The sequence below is a fragment of the Protomyctophum bolini genome, assembly GCF_963924005.1.
Source record: "Protomyctophum bolini genome assembly, chromosome: 17".
NCBI classification, from domain to species: domain Eukaryota; kingdom Metazoa; phylum Chordata; class Actinopteri; order Myctophiformes; family Myctophidae; genus Protomyctophum; species Protomyctophum bolini.
Genome location: NC_137878.1, coordinates 33,163,322 through 33,186,153, shown reverse-complemented (window position 1 = coordinate 33,186,153; position 22,832 = coordinate 33,163,322). Strand labels below are relative to the sequence as shown.

The 22,832-nt window shown below is 43.9% G+C and overlaps 1 protein-coding gene across 1 annotated transcript in view; it reads left to right on the top strand.

Moving 5' to 3' along the window:
• Window positions 1-15,672, top strand: part of hivep3a (HIVEP zinc finger 3a) — a 44,623-nt gene extending 28,951 nt beyond the window's left edge. The window contains exons 10-16 of the mRNA XM_080787226.1: window positions 84-777; window positions 1,111-1,231; window positions 7,235-7,428; window positions 8,280-8,860; window positions 12,131-12,424; window positions 12,468-12,547; window positions 13,223-15,672. Coding sequence (XP_080643352.1) covers window positions 84-777; window positions 1,111-1,231; window positions 7,235-7,428; window positions 8,280-8,860; window positions 12,131-12,424; window positions 12,468-12,547; window positions 13,223-13,775 — 2,517 coding nt within the window. The 3' untranslated portion in view covers window positions 13,776-15,672. The remainder of the gene's footprint in view (window positions 1-83; window positions 778-1,110; window positions 1,232-7,234; window positions 7,429-8,279; window positions 8,861-12,130; window positions 12,425-12,467; window positions 12,548-13,222) is intronic.
• Window positions 15,673-22,832: the final 7,160 nt, after the last annotated feature.

Sequence of the window (22,832 nt, the reverse complement as noted above, 5' to 3'; positions counted from 1 at the left end):
TTCAATGAGAATCCCACTTCCCAATTTCTGTCTCCGCACTGGAGCAGAGTTGGTGAATTTGTCTGTGTCTCTTTTGAGTGTAGGTGCACGTCTGGTCCTGTGAGCGAGGCCATATGCCAAGTGACGAGGGCCAGCAGTCTGAGCATTGTGAGCAACACCATGCACCAACCGTCGAGGGCCTGCAGTCTATGAGAGGCCACACACCAACCGTCGAGGGCCTGCAGTCTATGAGAGGCCACACACCAACCGCCGAGGGCCTGCAGTCTATGAGAGGCCACACACCAACAGACGAGGGCCTGCAGTCTACGAGAGGCCACACACCAACCGTCGAGGGCCTGCAGTCTATGAGAGGCCACACACCAACCGTCGAGGGCCTGCAGTCTATGAGAGGCCACACACCAACCGACGAGGGCCTGCAGTCTACAAGAGGCCACACACCAACAGACGAGGGCCTGCAGTCTATGAGAGGCCACACACCAACCGACGAGGGCCTGCAGTCTACAAGAGGCCACACACCAACCGACGAGGGCCTGCAGTCTACGAGAGGCCACACACCAACCGACGAGGGCCTGCAGTCTACAAGAGGCCACACACCAACCGACAAGGGCCTGCAGTCTACAAGAGGCCACACACCAACCGACGAGGGCCTGCAGTCTACAAGAGGCCACACACCAACAGACGAGGGCCTGCAGTCTACAAGAGGCCACACACCAACCGACAAGGGCCTGCAGTCTACAAGAGGCCACACACCAACCGACGAGGGCCGACAGTCTGCAGGTAGTGGTGGATTAAGTACTCAACCCCAGTTGCTCTGTCAAATCTGTAAATGTGAGTTAGCCCATTTAGACCAGGAACACTTGTTATACATTTCAAGCTGGGAACACCTCTGTGTGTAGTTGTTCCTATATACAGTAATAGCAACATACTACCTTACCTTCTGTCACTGAGCATCATGAAGCTACCCCATCATGAAGGGCCCACCCACCACCAACATTATGAAAATCACATGATTGTCCGGGTGAAAATCACCTGGATTTAGTGTTCTATAGGATTAAATTCGAATCAGTGCTCCAGTAAATGTACTTTGTTACTGTAAACCACTGTCTGCAGGACAGAGCAGGTCAAACTCACATGAGAAGGAGGAGGAGGAGAAGAAGGAGGAATCTGGGGAGGAGGTGCAGACGTGGCCTAAACACCAGCCCCAGCCACCAGTTAGCCTCTATGCCAGACGGTAGGTACGGTAGGTGACTCAACCACTGTGTTAGCACTGTAAGAAACGTTTAGATCATTGCTGCCGGGCAGAAACCTCTCATTTCCATATTTTATGTTATTATTATTATTAATAATAATAATGATTAATTATCAATTATCAATTATTAATTATGAATTAATTAATTGAATTCCCTATACCTCCGGGGACCACCAGTGGTCCTTGAAGACGTTCCAGGTGGTCCTCAGCTAAATGGTGGAAAGTTGATGACAAAAATGACCCGTATAGATGTCTAAAGGGTCCATTTGGTTTCATTTTACGCTCTCAAGAGTTAAATTATTGTTAAACATCTGCATTACTTAATTTACAAGAACTGTACGTACTGTAGAATAATTTATATTTTGATTGTTTGTGTGGACAAAATCTTATCAAACGTCTTGGCTCAAATTCAGAATAAATATGAAAAGGGATAAAAAAAACACTGCCTTATTTGATCATACTACAGTGTCACACAAAAGCATCAAAAGTAGTAGATAGAAATACTGCCCCGTGAGGTAAAAAACTATTTGCGATACAGCATATAGTCCAGAGCGTATAGGGGAGTCCTTGTGCGTCTGTCTACATGCGTCGGCAACGCATTTGGCGTTGAGCACATGAGCTTCGCAGCTTATGCATGCACTGTACTGTACTGTATGTACCTCGTCGCCTATGGCACTATAGTCCTGCGTCTGTTGTGGAAACTGTGCGCGGTTGAGGGCCAAGGGCCCGCCGTCTGAGCCAACAGCGGCCGTCTGTTGATACCTGGCTTGATACCTGGCTTCCTCTGCCCCTGTGGACACCTCATTTACACAAGGCACTGTCCACACACGTCTGGTTGAAACACATTCTATTCTACCAACCCTAGATCTCCATATATGGAGCTGACCTGTTCTGACATTCTACATGTAATTGATCCTTCCCCATCCATCCCTCCTCTCCGATGTCTCCCTTTTGACTGATACCTTTCCATTTAAACTCTAGACGGGCCTGCCCCAAAGTTATTAGTGCAGCCACACCCGGCAGAACTAGAGTTCTTAACAGGCCCGAAAATTAAGATCTTACGCCCATGCCAAAGTGCCAGCACTCTGCTGTCTGTCACCCAGGCAGATATGTTGATCTGACCTCCATTCCAAAGTGCCAGCGTTTGCCCAGCAGTCTGCTGTCACCCAGGCGGATGTGTACACATGTGTGTGTGTGTGGTTTTACCTGCTCTGTTTACAAATATCACAGGCTTTTTACTGCAGTCTCCAAGCTCCGCTCCATCCGTTGTTCCATTCACTCACTTCTCCTTCCGGTCTGTGTCGAGCATTCTCCTTCCGGTCTGTGTCGAGCACTTACACTCCCAAATAGAACCAGGCTCTGAAAAACAAATTGGCCGGTTTTAAGCTTCCACTTGATGTCTCCAGTATGGCTACTACTAACAGACAACGGTTGCTTTTGATTGACGTGTGGTGCTTTCAGTTTGTCAGGGTCTTGATTCTTTCATCAAAACATGAGAAAATATGTCTCGTCTCAGCAGCTCCATAGCAGCCCTGGCTGACTAGCAGCTTGATTCCCACGGTCGACTCAAAGAGGGCGCTGATCTTTGCACCCAAAATGTTCTTATTTTTAGACCAGTCTGGAATCGGTGGATGTTCCAGTTCCAATTACGAAAAACATGAAACCCGCTGAAAAGAAAACGCCTCAAAAATACTAGAGGCGGGCTTTAATGTCCTGGAGTTTAGACGTGACGCTTGTTTGATAACGTTTCAAAACATTTGAGTGACCCTGTGTGCTGACTGTGACGCGCCATCTGTGCGCCGGATTTAGGTTGGGGAGCATGTCTGCGAACAAGTCCCCCACCGAGAGTCCCGTCCGTCCGCGTTCGTCACAGCCTTCCCCTGGCTAACAGTGAGTCGATATGTTCGTCACGCAGTGTCCCCAACAGCGAGTGAGTCATCTTCACGCCTCAGTTCTCACTTTCCGTCACCTTCTGTTCAATCTGTTCAGGGGACAATAAAGAGGCAACAAGGTGTTTCAACGCTGGCCTTTCATCATAGACCACGTGGCGCCAAAGATCACAGGCATCAAGTACCAATACAGAATGACTTTCAACCCGCCATCCCTATTTTGGCCCTGGGTGTGTCATTATATTATATTTTTTACAGTAATGGCTTTCGTTATATCATGCTAACTTTCCAGGAAAATAAATGAGACACAGACAGAGTAAATACAATTCTACCATAATTATTATAATGAGCATTACATTCATACTCCAGTTTTAGGTGATAAGGTGAACACCGAAACGGTGGTTAGTAAAAACAGAGAGTAGGTGAGTAGGTTGACCAGTCCAGATCCAAACTGTTCATTCGAGGTACAGAAGTATTGCTTGTGTGGGACAAGTGGGACGGGACGTGGTTAGCAACTTATTATTTATGTTAAAATGCCTCATGTCATATTCAACCATAGGCCTAATATTGCCTATAATGTTGTTATTAAACCCCTCTGGCATCTCACGTTTTAAAATAAAAACACTGGTCATGGGTGGTATGGCCGACTTGGTACTGTAGCCTAGGGGCTAGGGGATATTTATCATGTTATTTTAACAGGCTTAAAAACACATTTTGCAGGAAAAGAGACAATGAGGGAGCTTTACAACAGAAAGTCAAGTATTAGGGGACTATTAGGGCATTTGAACACTGATGCCGGCCAATCACAATGTGGGACAGGGTTTCAATTTGTGCGAGGCCTGAAAAGTCTTGGAAATGAGGGACTGTCCCACGCAAACGCAAAGGGGGACATCTGGGACCCTTTGACTCACCGGGCGGTGAGAGTGTGAATAGGCCTTTAGTGAGGACCAATTATATGGAGAGGTTGAATATGGCTGAAGTGGTCGTTTAAATGGTTAAACTTTGTATTTTCTATTAACAGTGTGATAAGAGTGATAACATGTGTTTTAGAGACTGTATTTGCACACGCATGGCTACAGGTGTGCCTTGAGGTTTTATCCTTTGGTGTACATTAGGGCACAAGAAATTATCAAAGCGCTGTCACAGAGCTTTGCGTGAAGGGCCCATTCATTCTGCCCCGGCACTTCTGATGATAAATCTACTGCGTGATTTGTGAATGGCTCTTGCATTAGAGGCCGTGTGACCACAGCTGTTCCTTGAATATATCATCGCTGTCGGGTTGAAACCATGTATGTCCAAAACTGGATACTGGGAAAAAAAGAAACCAGTGTTCCAATGGATGCAGTTATTAGTCACAAGCTCTTGTTAATTGTTACAAAAATAAAAAAATAACCCATAGACACACTTAACAGCTGTCACTTTAACTTTAAAATATTTTCAAAAATAGCAGATCCAAAAGCTCATGTAGAACGGCAAATTTTGCTACCCAAACTTGTATGACAAAGTGTGGCATTCATTTACGAGAAGAAAAAACATAAAAAGTTGAAATATGGAGATATAAGGTTTCTGCCCGTCATCTTAATATGTCAGTAAAGTGTGTGCAAACATGTCAGCAGGGGGAACGTGTGTAACATTTCTCTTTGCTCAGCGCCCACGTTAAAAAACATGAAAGAAGCCTTGCAAATAAATGCCACCGTTCATAAGATATACCAACCTGCCCCTCGGTTTATTCAGCCCATAAAGCAGTCAAAATAGAAAGGAAAAGCAACACATTATAATGGTAATGATTGTTTGCCGAAGGAATTTTGTTTTCATTTCCCGTGTTTTTCATGCTTAATTTGGACCAGCAGCTGCTGGCTTGCTCATGGGCACAGGCAGGGTTTCCCTCTGCTGTTTCTATTGGCCGGCTGCAGTGCCGCGGGCTCCCCTTGTTTGCAGTCGGTGGGAAAAAGTAACTAAAGTACTTTTTATCGAGTACTGTACTCACATACAATGTTGCAGTGCTTTTACTTGGTTTGAATACCGGTCATGTCTGTTTTCAGTTTTTTACTCCACTATACAATTAATTGAAAACTTTGAAAACAGTTACTATAGTGACTTTGCGGTTTTAGATTATTATTAGAAAACATACTTTAACCAATTTAGCCATATTTTATACTTCATCGTTCGAAATTGCCGATCGACAAGCTCACAACACAGTTTTGACAACGTTTGAAAATATTTTGTACTTATGCCAATACAGGCCTTTATAACGTGCAACAGAGTATTTCTATATTGTGGTGCTACTTTTACTTATATTCGGAGTAGCTCTACTTCTTTCACCACTCTTGTTTGGAAGGGGTGGTGGATGTTAGTGGGGAAGGGTGGGCTGCAGGGTGGGGGTCTCTGGTTTTTTGGCTTATGAAAGCCCCTCTGTTGGAGCTGTGAAGTGAAGTGGGGGGCTTTTGCTCAGGGACCCTCGGTACACAACCCCAACACCTACGGGTGGAGCCCCTCCAACACCCCCAACCCGGGCCGGCTGCCACAGCGTGAGCTCACTGTGTGTGTGGAGTAAAAAATAAAAAATAAATGTCGCTAGTCGGGGTGGAAACCACGTATGTCCGAAAGTGTTACTTTTCAGAAAATGGGAACCTGTGTTCCAATGGAGCTAATGGAGTTGTGATTTAGTCACAAGGTTCGATATTTATAAAACCTTAACTCACTTAAGGAATGATTACAAATGGCAGATCTACAAGCTCAACACACACGTATTATGAGCTTGTAGATCTGCTGTTTTTGCTACATTTGCGTGACACTTTGGTTATGAGAGTGTGACAAAGTAGCGCTCATTTTACGAAAAGACATACAAAGTTGAAACGTGGACATACGAGGTTACCGACTGTCTGTTGGTAAACAGACAGTCGCTGGATGAATAAAGATGGTTATAAAAGCCTCTCACAGGTGCCGCGGGGCCCGCTTGCCGTCGGATCGCGTTACACTCGTATCGATCGCAGCTATGGTTGCTTCGAGTGCCGGAGTCAATAGACAGCTGTCGCTGAAACGTGCCAAGGCTGATAGCAAAGAGATGACATGTGTTGTATGTGATATAAAGACTATAGGGCTTATAAATCCACACCGTTCTTTTGCTGCACAGATCATGCACTTCCCCTGCTTTCAAATCAAATTTGCCTGCATGGTGGTGCTATAAGAGGGTCCTTCACGATTTGGCCTATCACTCTATCCTGCAAATTATTTGACTTATGAAGACAACCGGAGGAGTCCTGTGCTCTGAGAAGCACACCTTTCTAGATTAACATGCACCTTGTGTCTAATCTCATGTACAGTACACGTACACCTGCTGCTTGTTTTATGCCATGCGTAGGAATCTACATGTACATATCTTTCCTTCCTCTCCCCGTCTGTCCAGTTTATCCCCCTGCCAACCCGATCTCACCCAAACACAGTGAAATAACACGGATTTGCAATTCTGGTAAATGGTCAATTTATATAGCGCCTTTATCCAAGGCGCTTTACATAGATTGTGCATCATTACAGTCACCCATTCACATTCACACACCGATGGCAGCGGAAACCATGCAAGGCACCAACCAGCATATCAGGAGCATTTAGGGGTTCAGTGTCTTGCTCAAGGACACTTCGACACTAACACTGGGGGAGCCCAGGTTCAAGCTGGCAACCTTGCGGTTGCCATCCAGCCAGTCTACCCCTGAGCTACCGCCGCGCCCTACATACACTACTAGAAAACGCTAAAATCTGTCACAGTGTTCGGGCTCGGCTTGCAAAAACAATATAGAAATACTCTGTTACAAGTAAAAGTCCGGAATTCAAAATGTACTTGAGTAAAAGTACAAAAGCATTGGCATCAAAATGTACTTAAAGTACCAAAGTAGTCATTATGCAGATCAAATTATTGTAGAGGAGTAAAAGTACAATATAATATTTGCCTCTGAGATGTACTGTAGTGGAGTAGAAGTCAAAGTATTGTCAATCGGAAATACTCAAGTAAAGCTACAAATACCTCAAAATTGTACTTAACAAGTACAGTACTTAGGCAAATGTATAGTTGATTCTGGTGTCCCTTCTCAATGGGCCACAGATCCAGTGAGAGCTATGGCTGCGTGTGCGGCCGCCGAGGGGGGAAGTCGTGCGAGTGCGAGGATGTGGAGGAGGAGTGTGGATCGTCGTTGGACCGCGAGTGCCCTGACGCGCTGCGCAAACACACCTGCCTGCCCGCTCCATACTCCACACCCTGCATCTGCAAGCTCTGCACTTCTGCAGTCAACACCCAAGGTAAGGAAGGAAGGAAGGAAGGAGGGAAGCAGCAGCACACTGGGACACTGTGAGCCACTTTTAACCACTTAAACCTCCTGTAGTCCTACGAGAACTGGACTTGAGATACAGCTGTATCTTTGTCCCCAATTTCTTCTGTCAAATTCTATTCGGAATCTGTTCGGCAAAAATAGCCGATCTACAAGCTCGGAATTGTTTCTGCCCGGAATGTGGACGCTGGGGTTCAAGTGGTTATTGCCAGTAGTGATGTGTAATTCAAAACATTGAAACCCGATATATATAACGTAACTTTGAGAATTTTTCTTAAATATCAACGAAATATGAAATAAATGTAGCTAGGTGTAATGTTAAAGACCACAGAAGTGAACCTTTCAAGCCTGTTTTCTCAACTCACCGTTTTCTGCAAGACATTACTCTATAAGCCATATCTCCAAAACTGGTGGGTCAAACTGAACAACCAATATGTCAATTTGAAGCTATGATTCCCTGCTTTCATGACATGAAGAAACGAAAATTCAAAAAATTCCAATGGCAATCCCTCAGTCACATATGCTAGGTTCATTGTATTACCAGGTATCCTATAGTTTCAAATGCTCAGATTTTATTTATTTATTGTATATTGCTGTAGACTGGTGCTAGGTTATTGTTTACCTGTGATCCTAGATTAACTGAGGCACTACACTGTCTCTCTTTGATGTGTTTATTTTGCTCATTGTAAGTCGCTCTGGATAATATCGTCAGCTAAATTCCTAAATTGTAAATTATAGCAGAGACGTATTGATGATCAGGTTCATCTGCTAGAAGCGGTCACTGATTCCAGACGTTGTTTATTTATTTTCCACTTCCCACAGGAGTGTGCGAAGAACGTTCAGCTTGTCCGGACGATCAAAGAGATCTTCCGCACCCGGAACCGCACGACAGCAGACACCCTACTGGGGATGAGGAGAACGCGCAGGGCGATGAGGAGGACAGGGGGCAGACCACCTCCTCTCCTCCTCAGCACCCAACCCATCCAGACTGTAACTCGCTCCAACTGGGGGCTCCCAAGTGCACGGTTGCCTCGGCCGGCGCCCGACGTGGCCCGTTCTCCCGTCGACGATTCGACCCCTCTGCGTTGACGACCTCAAGGGGCTCCTCCTCCTCTCCCACTGCACCGTCCTCTCCCTCGACACCCTCCTTACCCTGCCACCAGCCCCTTGACGACCCCACGCCTCTGAGGGCGGAGCTGTCTCCTACTCGCAACCTCCCATCTCCCGCATCGCACCCATCGCCCGATCGCTTGTCTCCGTCTTCTTGTCACGTCTCCTCCTCACCGGTGGAACGGGGGGCGTCCTCATTGACACGAGTGTCCCCTAGGCGTGACATCCAGTTCCAAGGAGCCCCCGCCGACACCCTGGCAGTCTGCCAGTCCAGAGACGCCAAGGCAAGGCTGGTGAGTGCTGCATTTTCCATAATTAACACTTAGCCCACTAGCATTTATTTAAAAATTAGGATATAATTCACGCTACATTTTTCCCATTTGAGCTCTTATTTTGAAAAGCCACATTTCCAGTCTACCGGAAGTAGTGTTATCCTAGTAAGCTGAACGGAGCCTGGACAGGCCTTGTTTACAATATGAATCCAAACCGGGGCACTGGAGAGCTCCACATCGTCGGCTCTGTGCCGTCAAAGAAACATTGTTTTGACCAAAAATGCCATCTGGGAACAAGGAATAGGAGATACAGGCCATTGAAAGAAACAGATAGAATGGATTATTATGGCGAGGACGATCTAAGATAGACGATCCAGTGCTGTGACAACAACATAGCTAGCTAACCGGCAAACGTAAATAGCATTATGGCTCGATCGATCGAATGCACTATAAAAAGCGCAATTGCCATTAATCAACGGCAATGGCGGTAAGCGTAGTAGGCTTCAAATAGGCTTCAATTGACCTACATCTATACGGCAATGGCGCTGAAAGAATTAATATTTGCACACATTAGCACACACACCGCCGCCCCTATGTGGTAGTTATCTATGATTAGGATGGATAATATAGACTGTGTTGGACTGATATCTCATTGAGAACAGTGGTATAAAGTAACTAAGTGCCTGGGCGGCAGTGGCTCAGGAGTAGAGTGGAAAAGCGCATGGATCCTCATCCCGGGGATCTCCGAGTTAGAGTCCAAGGGCTGTATTTTGCGTGTCTTAAGTACCAGGTCTTATTCCCTAACTTGAGTAAACTAAAAACCTGGAGGCGTGGTCAATGCTCTTTGGCCACTCAGAATAGCCAAATGGCATTGACCACGCCTCCAGGTCTTTAGTTTACTCAAGTTAGGTAATAAGACCTGGTACTTAAGACACGCAAAATACAGCCCCAAGTGTCCTTGAGCTAGACTCTGAACCCCTAATTGTTCTCGTTGTGCAGGTTGGTGCCTTGCATGGTTTCCTCGGTGTATGAATGTGAATGGGCCGGTGAATGAAATGCACAATCTATATGTAAAGCGCTCTGGATAAAAGTGCTATATAAATGCACCATTAACCATTTACATGTACCTAAGTAAAATGTTTGTTGATCACAGGTATTTGTACTTTACTTGAGTAAATCCAATTTCCAATATTTTACTTCTATTGCACTACATCTCGGATCCAAACTTTAGTTACTAGTTATTATTATTACAAAGCATACATGTACCACTTAAGCCTTAAATACATTTTGGCCATTTGAAAACTGCAGATCTACAAGCTCACAATGTGTCACAGTGGCTATTACAAGCAGGGGCTAGTTTTTATACAGTTGAAAACTTTAAATGAGATATTCTGCAGAATTACTACTTTTAGGTACTTTAAGTACAGACTTTTACTTGTAACAGAGCAGTTCTATATTGCAGTATTGATAGTTTTAAGTATAACCTTAGGGTACTTTTTCCGCCACTGGAGAACATACAGGCAGACAAAGTTGAAGTGGATGAAAGCAAGTTCTGATTTAGTAAAATGTTGGAACTACCTCCAACCCAGTGATATTGTGCCCCCCCCCCCCCCCAATCCCCCAAGGGGGACCCAGACCCCTGATTGGGAAACACTGGTTCAAACCATAGCAGAACCCTCAAGCCACAAAAAGACATTTCTTTTTTTAAATAGGTAGGCCAAAGTGAGATATTCACCAACTTTGTTTTCGTCACACACATGTGGTTCCAATCGTTGCTATTTAACGATACTTCTGCCCCTCGTTTTATCACCCGGCTGCCCAGAAAAAACACGCTGTGTCTATTTGAGATCGCTCGCACGTTTATTTTAAGACCTCCATGCTGAAGCGATATAAAAGTGGACGGGTGGCTTTCCTTCCTTTTCCAATAAAGGTGTGACTTAAAAAAAAATAACCTCCCAGTCTACTGTAGGGTATCTATATTTGTTTTTTCAATGTTGACTTACTGGGATTTGACTTATTCACCACACAAGATTAGCTTTGTGAGCCAAAAGCGAAACGTATTTAAAATGCCAGGACTTTAAACCGACAGGGTCACACAGGTGGGTGGGGAGGCATGGTTAGCAAATGCCACAATGTAACCGCCATTAATTATACGCATAACAAATACTACATACGCACCATAACAGAGACCAAAATACATGTGAGAAATGATCTCTCCGTGACAGCTTATGAAGAAAACATATTGTAGATGAAACTCCAGCACACTGACTCCTTACAAAATCCAAATATAATTCCTAGAATACATGTTGGTTATGGCCAGTTCAGGGAGGTGCATGCTCCCTGTAAAGTGTGGAGCAACTTAAGAAAACCTAAGACATACATGTGTGCAACCAGTGGTGTAAAGTAACTAAGTATTCAAGTAGAGTACTTAAGTACAATTCTGAGGTACTTCTACTTTACTTTAAAGTATTTCCAATTCGTAATCATTTTACTTCTACTCCGCTGCATCTCTGATGAAAATATTGTACTTTTACTCAAAACTTTAGTTACTATAGTTACTTTTTAGATTTAGATTTGTATCACTAAACATATATTTAGATTTACCACTTCCGCCCTATATATTTCGGCCATTTGAAAATAGCAAATCTATGAACTTGTAGATCTGCTATTTTCAAAAGATATGTATAGGTTTCTTTTGACTCTTTTGATTTCAGATGACTAAAACAGGACTAAAACTTAAGTGTGTTATTCAAAAGACTAAGAGTAACACTGTATAGTGATGCACTTTAATTTGTGTATTTATGGTATGGTATTTGTGCAGGGTGTTTAGGTTTAGGTTTTTTACTTTAGTGGTTTTGTATTTGTGATTGATAATAAGATTTTTTGGGGGGTGAACTATCCCATTAAACCCTATACTTCATTGACTGCATCGATGGCATACATTTATCCCATTCTGACCTGAGATCAGATTCATACGAGGTTTCCCACTGGACACACACTGGTCTGATTAACCCATTCTGACCTGAGATCAGATTCTAAAAATGTCAGTCGTTCTTCGAATTTTTCAAAAATAGCAGACCTACAAGCTCGTATCGCGCCACTCGGTGGCGCGATATGAGCTTGTAGATCTGCTATTTTTCAATAGGTAAAGCATAACATGATGCTAACACCAAAATGGGTGCCCGGTCAGAATGGGTTAAACAATAATGGCAGAAAAAGGCTGAGAATGAATCACAGTGCTACGGTTTCAACGGTATTATTATATATCTTTTTGTCTCCTATTTCTTCTAGCAGAGGGCCGCGCCCGTCCTCTCGCCCCGCGACTCGCCCCCCAAAGTCCTGAGCCACCTGCCTCTGCACTCCCAGCATCCCGCCCACTCCCCCAGCCTCATGGTCCCCATCGGGGGGATCCACATGGTCCAGCCCCGCTCCACCGCCCCTCTGTACACCCTGGTGACCAGAAGACCCCCGCCGACACCGTTGCCAGTCCCCCACCCCTCCGCACCAACTCCGCCACACCAGGAGGGAGGGACCGAGGAGGGTTCCTGGAACGCCAGCAGGCGCCCGAGCCCGGTGCCAGAGGGGGAGAGGAGGAAGAGGAGGAGGAGGAGGGGGAGGGGGCGGAGGGGGGCGGCTGCGTTGCTGCAGCAGCGAGAGCCGGTGGTGGAGGAGGACGGCACACACAGCGGCTCCCACCACCATCGCAGGGTGAGCAGGGAGGCTTCATTACGTATTATCTGGAAAAGTATTGGCTTTAAAATGTACTTAAAGATGGAGTGCCGTGATTTAAAAAAAACATGTTCATCAGGTATTATTATTATTATATAAGGAGGAAGATTTTTTTTCTTTTTTTGTGTATAGTATTTGTTAAAATGTCATTTTTATGTTGACCAGTTCATTAAGTATATGCCTGGTTTGCCTGGTGGGTGGTGATGGGCGGTGATCCACCTGAACTGAAGCCACACCCACAGCTGTTGTTGTATAAAGGGGGAGGGGTTAGAGGAGTGGATGATATTATGATGTCACCTATCTCTGTTTTTTCTTTTCATTTGGCATGTTTGAATGTGGTGTCAGCCTCCATGCAGGAAGACATTTTCAAATGGCTGAAATGCATAGGGCTGAAGTGGTTAATATATGATTCATAATAATAATCAAAACAACAAAGTAACTATAGTAACTAAAGTTTTCAAATAAATGTAGTGGAGTAAAAGTATAATATGTGGATCTGAGATGGTGTAAAAGTAAGTATTGGAAATTGGAAATACTCAAGTAAAGTACACAAATACCTCCAAATTGTAGTAAATGTTATACTTTCCAGTTTCCACCATGCACTGCAATGTGGTTTGTCTACAACGTTCTAAATTGTCATGTGATCTGTACCAGCCCTGCGAGGGGACGGCGACGGATCGCTCCCAGGGGAAGAAGAACACCGGCGGCGGGCACAGCAGCCCAACGTCATCAGGGCCAGCGGGCGAGGGCAGGAGGAGGCCGGCATCCGCTGCGCTCCGATGCCAACAAGACCCTCTCAAAGAGCCAGCGGAGGACGGAAGCAGCTCCTCCCGCCACCATCGCGGGGCAAGCAGCCGGGAAACGGCTGCGTGCCGCCTTCGCTCTCCACCGCGCCTGCCCGGGAGGGCAGAAGAAGAAACCGCCTCGTCGTTGTTGTCAGCACCAGAGCCGTCCGGAGGAGAGCCGAGGAACGAGAGCAAAACCACGCCGCCCGCCGGCTGCCACTGTCACCGCTCCTCCTCCTCGCCAAACCGCCACTGCTGCTCGCGGTCGGATGCCAAGGCGGGCACTCTGTGTCAAGCGGCTACAGATGCACACTTTACAAAGAGGGCCGTTCAGGCCCAGACTGGAGCAGCTGGCCCCAAGAAGGCTCCTTCCTCCCACTCGCACCGCTGACGGGAGAGGCAAGGAACGAAGGCCCTTATAGGGACGAGTGCAAGAAAAACGTCTTAAAAACATCGCATCAGTTTTTTGTTTTGTTTTTTTCAACCGTGTCTTCGCATAATTGGTCGTCGCTATGATGGCTGTTTGAGCCCATTAAGGCCTGAGGCCCATTCTGCAAATGCCTTACTAAATCAGTAGTTCTCACACTTTTAGATGTTCAAAAATAGCAGATGCACAAGTGACACGCTGCGAGCTTGTAGATTTGCTATTTTTGAATAGCCTACGCAACAGTCTAAAATGACACTGCTTTCACGGCTTTTATGGGTGAGGATGGCGCCACTTCTGTCCAGTCACTCTGTGTTTCAGAGGATGGTTGTTGTGGACAGTTCAGAGACCTGTCGACCAGTTTTTTGTTTTTGTTTGATTGAATACTTTAACACGATTGTGCATGTAGTACCTAGAATTGGTGGCATTGTATAATGACCATTAGTGAGGACCAATTATATGAAGATAAGGTTGAAAAATGGGTTGAACAGGACTAGAGGCTTGGTTGGAAGACAAACATTGGTGTCTGGTTTTGGAGATAAAAGAAAAGAAACACTTCGGTACAGCTTAAAGAATGATGTGATTATGTAATTACATGAATAATATATATATATATATATAATATATATAGACACTGTTAGATATGCAGTATGTTTTGTAAAAAAAAAAACTTTTTTTACCCTCTTGTTTGATGTCATTGGTGTTAATTTATTTATGTGCTATATTATGCAATTCTGTACTATAAGGCCACTGGTTTTCAACTTCAGGTCTGCGGTCCACCAGGGGTCCAGAATGCAGTGTTCAAATGGAACCAAATAAATGGACCCGTCATAGGGTCCATTCAGGCTTGACCCCAAATACATAATTATATTATATATACTGTATTATTTGTCATTATTTGTAAAATAAATGTAGATATAAAATTCAAATTCAAAATTCAGATTTTGCAGTGTAGATTGAGGGTCCCGGAGTTACAGATAATCGTCTCTGTCTGAAACCTCATATGTCCAAAACTGTTACCTTTCTCCTTCCATCAGGCACATGATCTAGACCATATATTTGGACCCCTGCTGGGGCCCCGGGCCAGACGTTGAGAAACAGTGTTATAAAGGGAAAGCAGGTGGAATGGAAATAAATGATACAGATTTTTATATCCACATCCTCTTTATGCCTAATAACCCCCCCCCCCCAGACAGCTAGAATATAACTATTGCTGTGTCGATGTACTGTAATGACCAAAATTGCTATAGAAAGGTACTACAAATATTTATTCTACACTCTGACCAGTATTTTGAAGTGCAATTTCTGTTAAGATTGTGGCTTGGAGAAAAAAAAACATATTTTATTAAATTTTTGTTTTATTTTTTGGGGGTTCTATTATTCAGTTTCATTGTCTCATCTTCTATCGGTGTTTGAAGAAGCAGGGTTATATGCTCATCTCCTTTTGTAATAATCTTGAGAATGTTTTTTGATCAAGACATTTTGGAGCACACTGACACATTTTTATATCAATATATGCACGCACGCACGCACACACACGCACACACACACACACACACACACACACACACACACACACACACACACACACACACACACACACACACACACACACACACACACACACAACTTGTGAGGACATTGTTCTACCATGCGTTCGGGGAAATTTGGTCCTCATTAGTAGTAATGCAAGCGCACGTGCACGCTCTCTCTCTCACACACACACACACACACACACACACACACACACACACACACACACACACACACACACACACACACACACACACACACACACACGTGGTAGCTATGGTCAAATTGGTTTCATAAACAGATACATGTATTTTTGTGTTGTTGGTTTTATAGACTGATACAATCACTCTGTCATTTTCATGTTTGCCATTAAACTTATCATTTTTACAGATTTATAATGAAACCGTGATGGCACTTTGTCGTTTTCTTTTTTCCCCAAAACGTGCAACGCATGGTTACAGCGTCTTGTCGTCTCCCATGTTGAGTGGCAGTACTTCCCAACTAGGCCTACTTCTTGTCAGAATCAGAATCCCACTAACCGAATCAGAATAGGGTTGTCCGTTTTCTAGGATTGAGCTTATACCAGCACTCCACTTGCCTCCCAACTTGCCCCAGACTATTCAGAAGTACTCTGTAGGCTTATTATCCTGCCCTCAAGGTCTTCACATTTGTACAGTTAATATGAAACACATTATTGCCCATTAGGACCACTCTATGCAACATCATCAAACAGCGACGCGCACCTATGGTAACATCATTCTACAGGCCACAGGTCTCTGCGTTACACCCATCGTTTGTTTTTGTTTTTGAGTGGTGCAACCACTCCCTAAGGCTTCACTCACACTGTCACAACAGAATGTTGTATAGCTGATGCATGAGACTTGTTGACTGTTGCAAGCTCGCAATTAATTTCCAATGGGAGTCACGTGGTTTGAAGAGACAACGTGTTGTATGAGGGGGAGGGGGGCAGTCGAAACACATACATCAGCTTGTAGGCAAAAAGAGTTAAGGAGTTAAGGAGATCAAGGCATGGAAAAAATAAACTTAATATATATAGGTCTTAGATATGTACAAGTTAGTCCAGAGTGCTAGTGTTAGCGATCACAATCACAGATTCTCTGTCTAATTTGGTATAAAGTAACCAAGTAGACCTACAGTGGTACCACCCCATGGCTGCAATCATGTTTAATAGAGTCAGGATGTGTTGAATTCGAGGTTTATTAAGTTCCACTGGCTTCAGTAACTTCCATTTAAAACCTAGTTTATGGACTGCCTAATTTGTTTGTTCACATATGGAATATTTAATTACAGTTTTTCATTGTGCTTTGATGGCTGCAGGCAAAAAAGATTTCCTTTGTTCCCAAGCAGCTGCAGGTGAGCAGTATCGCCAGTAGGTGGCAGTAGAACGCAGCCATAGTAGTGGAAGGCTTGCCCTGCCTGAATGCAGTTTGTTGGAGGATTACATCATCTGCTAAAGGTATCGCTGCCCTAATTTCACACATGCAGCGCAGCCTAACTGGTAGTAGGCTACCAATAGGCTAATAATACTATATTATCTTCCAATCATTTTAGACGACATTGTATTTTAAAATGCAAGAGAGCCGATGTGGATATGGCAAATTAAAAGTTTATATTTTGCACATTTGGGCAATGGCTAATTTCCTTCGTAGGAGCCAGAGAAAGGCCCCTTTTGATTATTACTTTTCCTTGAATATATTATGCATAATGATGATCACAATCACTTTTACCACTTATTTTATACTTTGTCCAAAAATAAATAGCAGATAAATAGCAGATCTACAAGCTCACAGCACGAGGCGAGCACATCACTTGCTTGTATTATTGCTATTTAAAAAAAAACATTTGTGCAATTCAATTTCTTTTCTTTTTTTAAAGTGAAAAATTTAACTAAAATCTTTGCTTCTGGGGGTCCCTGACACAACATATTTTCAGATGCAGCCAAATAGTCTACAGTACTATATAATTTGTTTGGGTCCTTGACATGAAAAGATTTGAGAGACCATGTGATTTTCAAAAAAGAAAAAGAAAACACAAATCACATCAAGGACCCTGAATTGATATAGCCTAGCCTAGAGAATGTATTTGGCCACAGATCTCCATCTGAAAGGGGCCAAGGTAGGGAAGGAGGAGAGTGTTGTTTTGGGGACTAATTTCTAGTTACAGGCCTTACATTTGAACTCCATTGTCTCCCTCTGCTGACGTAAAGGGGTTATTGCAACTATGTCTGAGCTACAAGTCTAATCTGGTGCACCAACATTAGCTGGTTCAATAACTTTATTGTTTTCAAAGAATAGGGAGACCACCACCTGCAACCATATCCCCTTTCGGGACCCGAAGGCTGCCTTCCCAAATATAGAAAAGGTAAACAAGGGTCTCGAAAGGGGTCTACCATTCTGAAATTTAATTTAATAATATTTGGACTCTCAATCAGGGCCACACAGAGAGGGGAGGAGGTGAGCAGGAACAGAATCACGAATCTGCAATGACAGTACAGGGGACACTCTGCAGCCAGAACAACAGGGCCAGATCTTGACACTAACTTGTCTGTGTAGCTGTTGTGAGCATGTACTGTAGATCTATTTTTGAAGGAAAATAAATAAAATAAATGTTGACCAAATCTTCTCTTTTGGGAGTCCCTGGCACAAAGTCTTTTCAAATGGGAGTCCAAAAGAGAAATGCATCGGATTCGGTACGCTACATAATCATTGGTGTATAGTCTAGAGAGGGGAGCATACCTATGTTCCCCAGGTTCAAATATAATATAAATACTAATAGTCATATTCTTGTCATCTGGATCTTACCATTCAAGTGTAGCCTTACTAGCCAGCTTCAACAAAATATAAGTAAGAGATGGTCGCTTGTAAAACAAGAAAAGATCACATGTGATTTAAATCGATCAATTTAAAACGATTTAAATCGATCGATTTAAATCAAACAATTTACAAGAACGATTTAAAGGGAACGATTTAATTCGTCAAATGATTTAAATTGATTTGAATCATTGAACCATTTGAATCGAACGATTTAAATCATTTGATTCAAATCGTTCAACAATTTAAATCGTTTAAAATCGGTTAAAATCGAATCTGGCTATTTTTCTAAATGTTTGCCCCTTTCTTATAATTATTTGACAAGTTAGCCAATGTTTGACACGTTTTTAATCTATCTGGTTGATTATCAAGTCAATTATTTAAAAAATGTTCTTTGGTATTCAAAATCCTTAAACTGAAATGTACAGTCACTGATGCAATGATGTTGCAAAAAGCACATCATTTTCTACGTGGGAACCAGCTTAAGCTTGTAAGAATAAGACAAAATAGTTGTCACATTACTAAAATGTAAATAACGTCACATGCCGGTAGAGACGTTATGGGGGGGGGGGGGGGGGCACTTTTTTCACTCTGTCCCATGAATGAGTTTGACCCACATGACAATGACAATGTTGACATTCTTTACCCTGTGTCATCCCCACTCACTCACTTCCTGGGAATGGAGTGCACGTGTGTGCGTGCCATGTGCGTGTGGTTGTGTCTGTTTGTTGTTAGGCGAGTGTATATACTGTACATGCACGTTTGTGTTTGTGGCTGAGCCCAAGGTTCTCTGTCTGCGTGCGTGTGTGTGTGTGTGTGTGTGTGTGTGTGTATTCAGTGGTGTGTGTCACTCTGACCCCTAAACAGAAACTCGTACAATTATTGTTTTCCAGTGACATCATTCAATAAGCATTACCCTGCATTCCACCAAGCGCAGACATTTCTCATTAACATAGTATGTCATTCTTCACTGTTTTGTAAAAGTTTATCTCTAAACCGCGATAAGCATAATGTGCTGTTGTTGATCACAACAGAAAAGCTCTCGGAGAAAACAACACAATTCTTTCAGTTGATGGAGACATTATATATAAAGTGTGTTAAACACAGGTGAAAATCCAATTTTGCAATCGGGACCACCCAGGTGTGATGAATAAAACCATCCATGTATATAGACTAGATCGTTAGAGCATTTAAAGCTGCATGTAACTTTCCTCTTCTACCCCGGATCTGAACCGGTGCAATTATGTGATGGAAATTATTTACCATTGAGCTAATAGAGCCTGGTTGCTTGATCAATTTAATCTTGACCATTAGATCAGAATACGTGTCAAATCCTGTGTCTAGGTGAGACGTGACCTTTGACACAATCTAAATGTCTCAATGGTCAAGATTACATGTATCCCCTGAGCAAGCAGGCAGGCTCCATTAGCCCAATGGTAAAAATGTCAGCACTGCCAACAACAGAACAAAAAACATGGCGTGCATACAATATAATAGTGCACAATGTGTGCAGAACAAAAATAAACATTGCAGCGCTCTTATTAATGTCACTTTCCTTTTCCCCGAGCGTAGGGCAGCTAGGCTTTATTGTTACGGAGTGTCATTGTTTTTGGGTTCAGACGATTAGATTGCCCTTTGTTTCAAGGAATGCCAAAGGAATCCTGCACTTGGCTCCATGCTCTTGTTTTGAATCTGTGCCGTCCTGCATTCCTCTGTCACTCTGTGCTGCACCGGCCGGACGTGGTAGCTGGATAAGGGCACATTTTTACACCGCAGAGTCATCCTGCACTGGTTCCTACTCTGTGATGTTCCTGGTTTTCTATCCTACCGGGTTGACAGTTACAGTTACAATGTTGTTAATATACACTGTCGATCCAGGCCTGGATAGTTTTTTTTTCTCTCTCTCCTGATGACGTAAAGTTACCGCTCTGACCGGATCAGATTTCCGAAAATGGTATTGATCCCAGGCTACAGGTTAGGCATAGGAATGGGGTTTGTCATAAAGGGGCCAGTTCAAGAATAATGCCTTCAGAATAATGACATGTTAATGCAAATTAATCACACCATCTTTCTTTGGGGACAATGTCAGGTCTCTCTGCTATTCACATAAAGTGTCTTGAACGGAATTGGTCAGAGAGTTGATTTGGAGAGTAAAAACATTGAGGTGTGCTGATGTGACCACCTATCTGCTCAGTTATGTTGTTGTTATCACCCACAAAGGGGTGGGTGTCAGGGTGTGCATGCGTGTGTCTGTTGGGGGGCGGGGGGGGGTAATTGTAGACTAGACCATCTAGTCCGTCTCTGACATTGGACAAATATTTGCTTAAGTGATACTTTTTTTTTTCTGTCATTGGTGACATTGTGACATGCCTCTGGCATTTCCTCTGCGGTCCCTTATCCCCTCCAAAACATCCCCAACATGTCCCTGCACTGTTGTTTCCTTGGCTGGTTTGAGAAATGCCCTTCTTCCTGCCCTAGGTGTCCCCAGAGTCACTGAGCCTTTGATGGACTACCTTATTGTGAGGAACAGAGGCACTATGTGGAAAGGAACTTTACTCATACTGTACTTCAGTACGTTTGAGAGACTTTTACTTTACCTGACTATATACATTTTTGGATACTTCATACGTTTTACTCCATACATCTCCATACTACACATATGGTAGCTTTAGTTATAGTTACTTTGCAGATTTACACTATCATTACATTACATTATATCAAACCACGTAATATCCACCTATGGCTATTCAAAAAACGGACACATTTTGAGAACTACAAGTTTGTACTTTTACACAAATCTATATATATGTTTTAATATTTATATATTGTGGTATTGATACTTTTACAATGTAAAAAATAAATCTACTTCTTCCACCAATTGCCTTTCTTCCTGTCTTTGATGAACTACCGTATTGTGAGGAAGCGTGGCACAGGGCTTTCCTCAACAACATAATGCGTTTCCCTGTAAAAGCTCACATTAGTCATGAATGATGCGCACTCGGGGGAAGCCTACAGTACAGTACATCATTGAGCGGAGTCCCTCAGGGCACTGTACTTGCGTGTTTTATGCTTTCGCTCTGCATTAAATATCTTCACAGAAAATAGCCGATATACCAGCTCACAACGTTCCTCACTGTGCTGTGTTGTGAGCTTATGCATCTGCTATTGTATACAAGAGTTTTCCCTCATAATTCAAATGCTGGAGTTTAAGTGGTAGGAGAATGTCTGGGATAATTTTCATAGTTATTCTGGCTTTTTATTTCATGTAATCTCCCCTCATGCACCAGAAGGACAATCAGACAGTAGTAACTAGAAGCAGGGACGTGTGTTTACAATCAGTCTAACATGACATGGAGACTGTAATTGAATGAGCGGAGGGTGGTGTGATCGTGAAGTGATCTCCTCTCTGATCACATCTCTGTGTGTTTATAATATAATATATGAATATGATAGTCTCTCATGATGTTCTTCAGAATGATTTTTTTCCTAGAATGTTCGGATGCAACTTATGCAAGGTCATCAGCGATGTCTTCATATTCATATTTCATACTGTATATGAGAGCCTTTAGCTCAGGGGTGTCGAACTCATTTGGGGCGAGGGCCGCATTGGTCAAAAGGTCACTTGATGGGGGCCACAACCAGTTGCGGACGCACGCTCGATGTCTCAAGCCCAACACACACCGGCTCCGTCCGACGCGGCGCGTCAGCGCACGTCGGACGCCGCCGGTGTGCGATAGGTTCATTGAAAATGATGGAGGCGGCTGTTTTGACGCGCGGCGTTCGCAGACGGTGTCAGTCACTTCAGTCACTTCAGTCAGTCACTGCTATAATATCTATCTATCTATGCTCAGACCCAGCCAGCAAGCCACACACATAGTGCTCAGACCCAGCCAGCCAGCAAGCCACACACATAGTGCTCAGACCCAGCCAGCCAGCAAGCCACACACATAGTGCTCAGACCCAGCCAGCCAGCCAGCCAGCCACACACAGTGCTCAGACCCAGCCAGCCAGCAAGCCACATACATAGTGCTGCCTCAGAGCCAGCCAGCCACACACATAGTGCTCAGACCCAGCCAGCCAGCAAGCCACACACATAGTGCTCAGACCCAGCCAGCCAGCAAGCCACACACATAGTGCTCAGACCCAGCCAGCCACACACAGCTCCGTAAGGGAGTGGTTGCACCACTCAAAAAATCTTCAAAAAACTGAAGAGGCTACTGGAGATTGATCTGATACAGGACAATGTCACTGACAGAAAGAGAAGATGGGTCTTCACATATTCTCACACACACACACACACACACACACACACACACACACACACACACACACACACACACACACACACACACACACACACACACACACACACACACACACACACACACACACACACACACACACACACACACACACACACACACACACACACACACACACACACACACACACACACACACACACACGACTTTGTCCCTATAATGTGCACGGCACCATTCTACTTCATCATATCACGCAAGAGACGCCACACACCAGTATGGAAGAGAGATAGTCACTTACTCACTTGTTGTAACTTGTAGGGATGCCACAAAGTGAACATCAGCCAAATTGAATAGTCGACAGCTCTGCCGATTAATAATCGATTAATTGAACCCACCCCCCATATTAATCAATATCAGATAAAACGTATA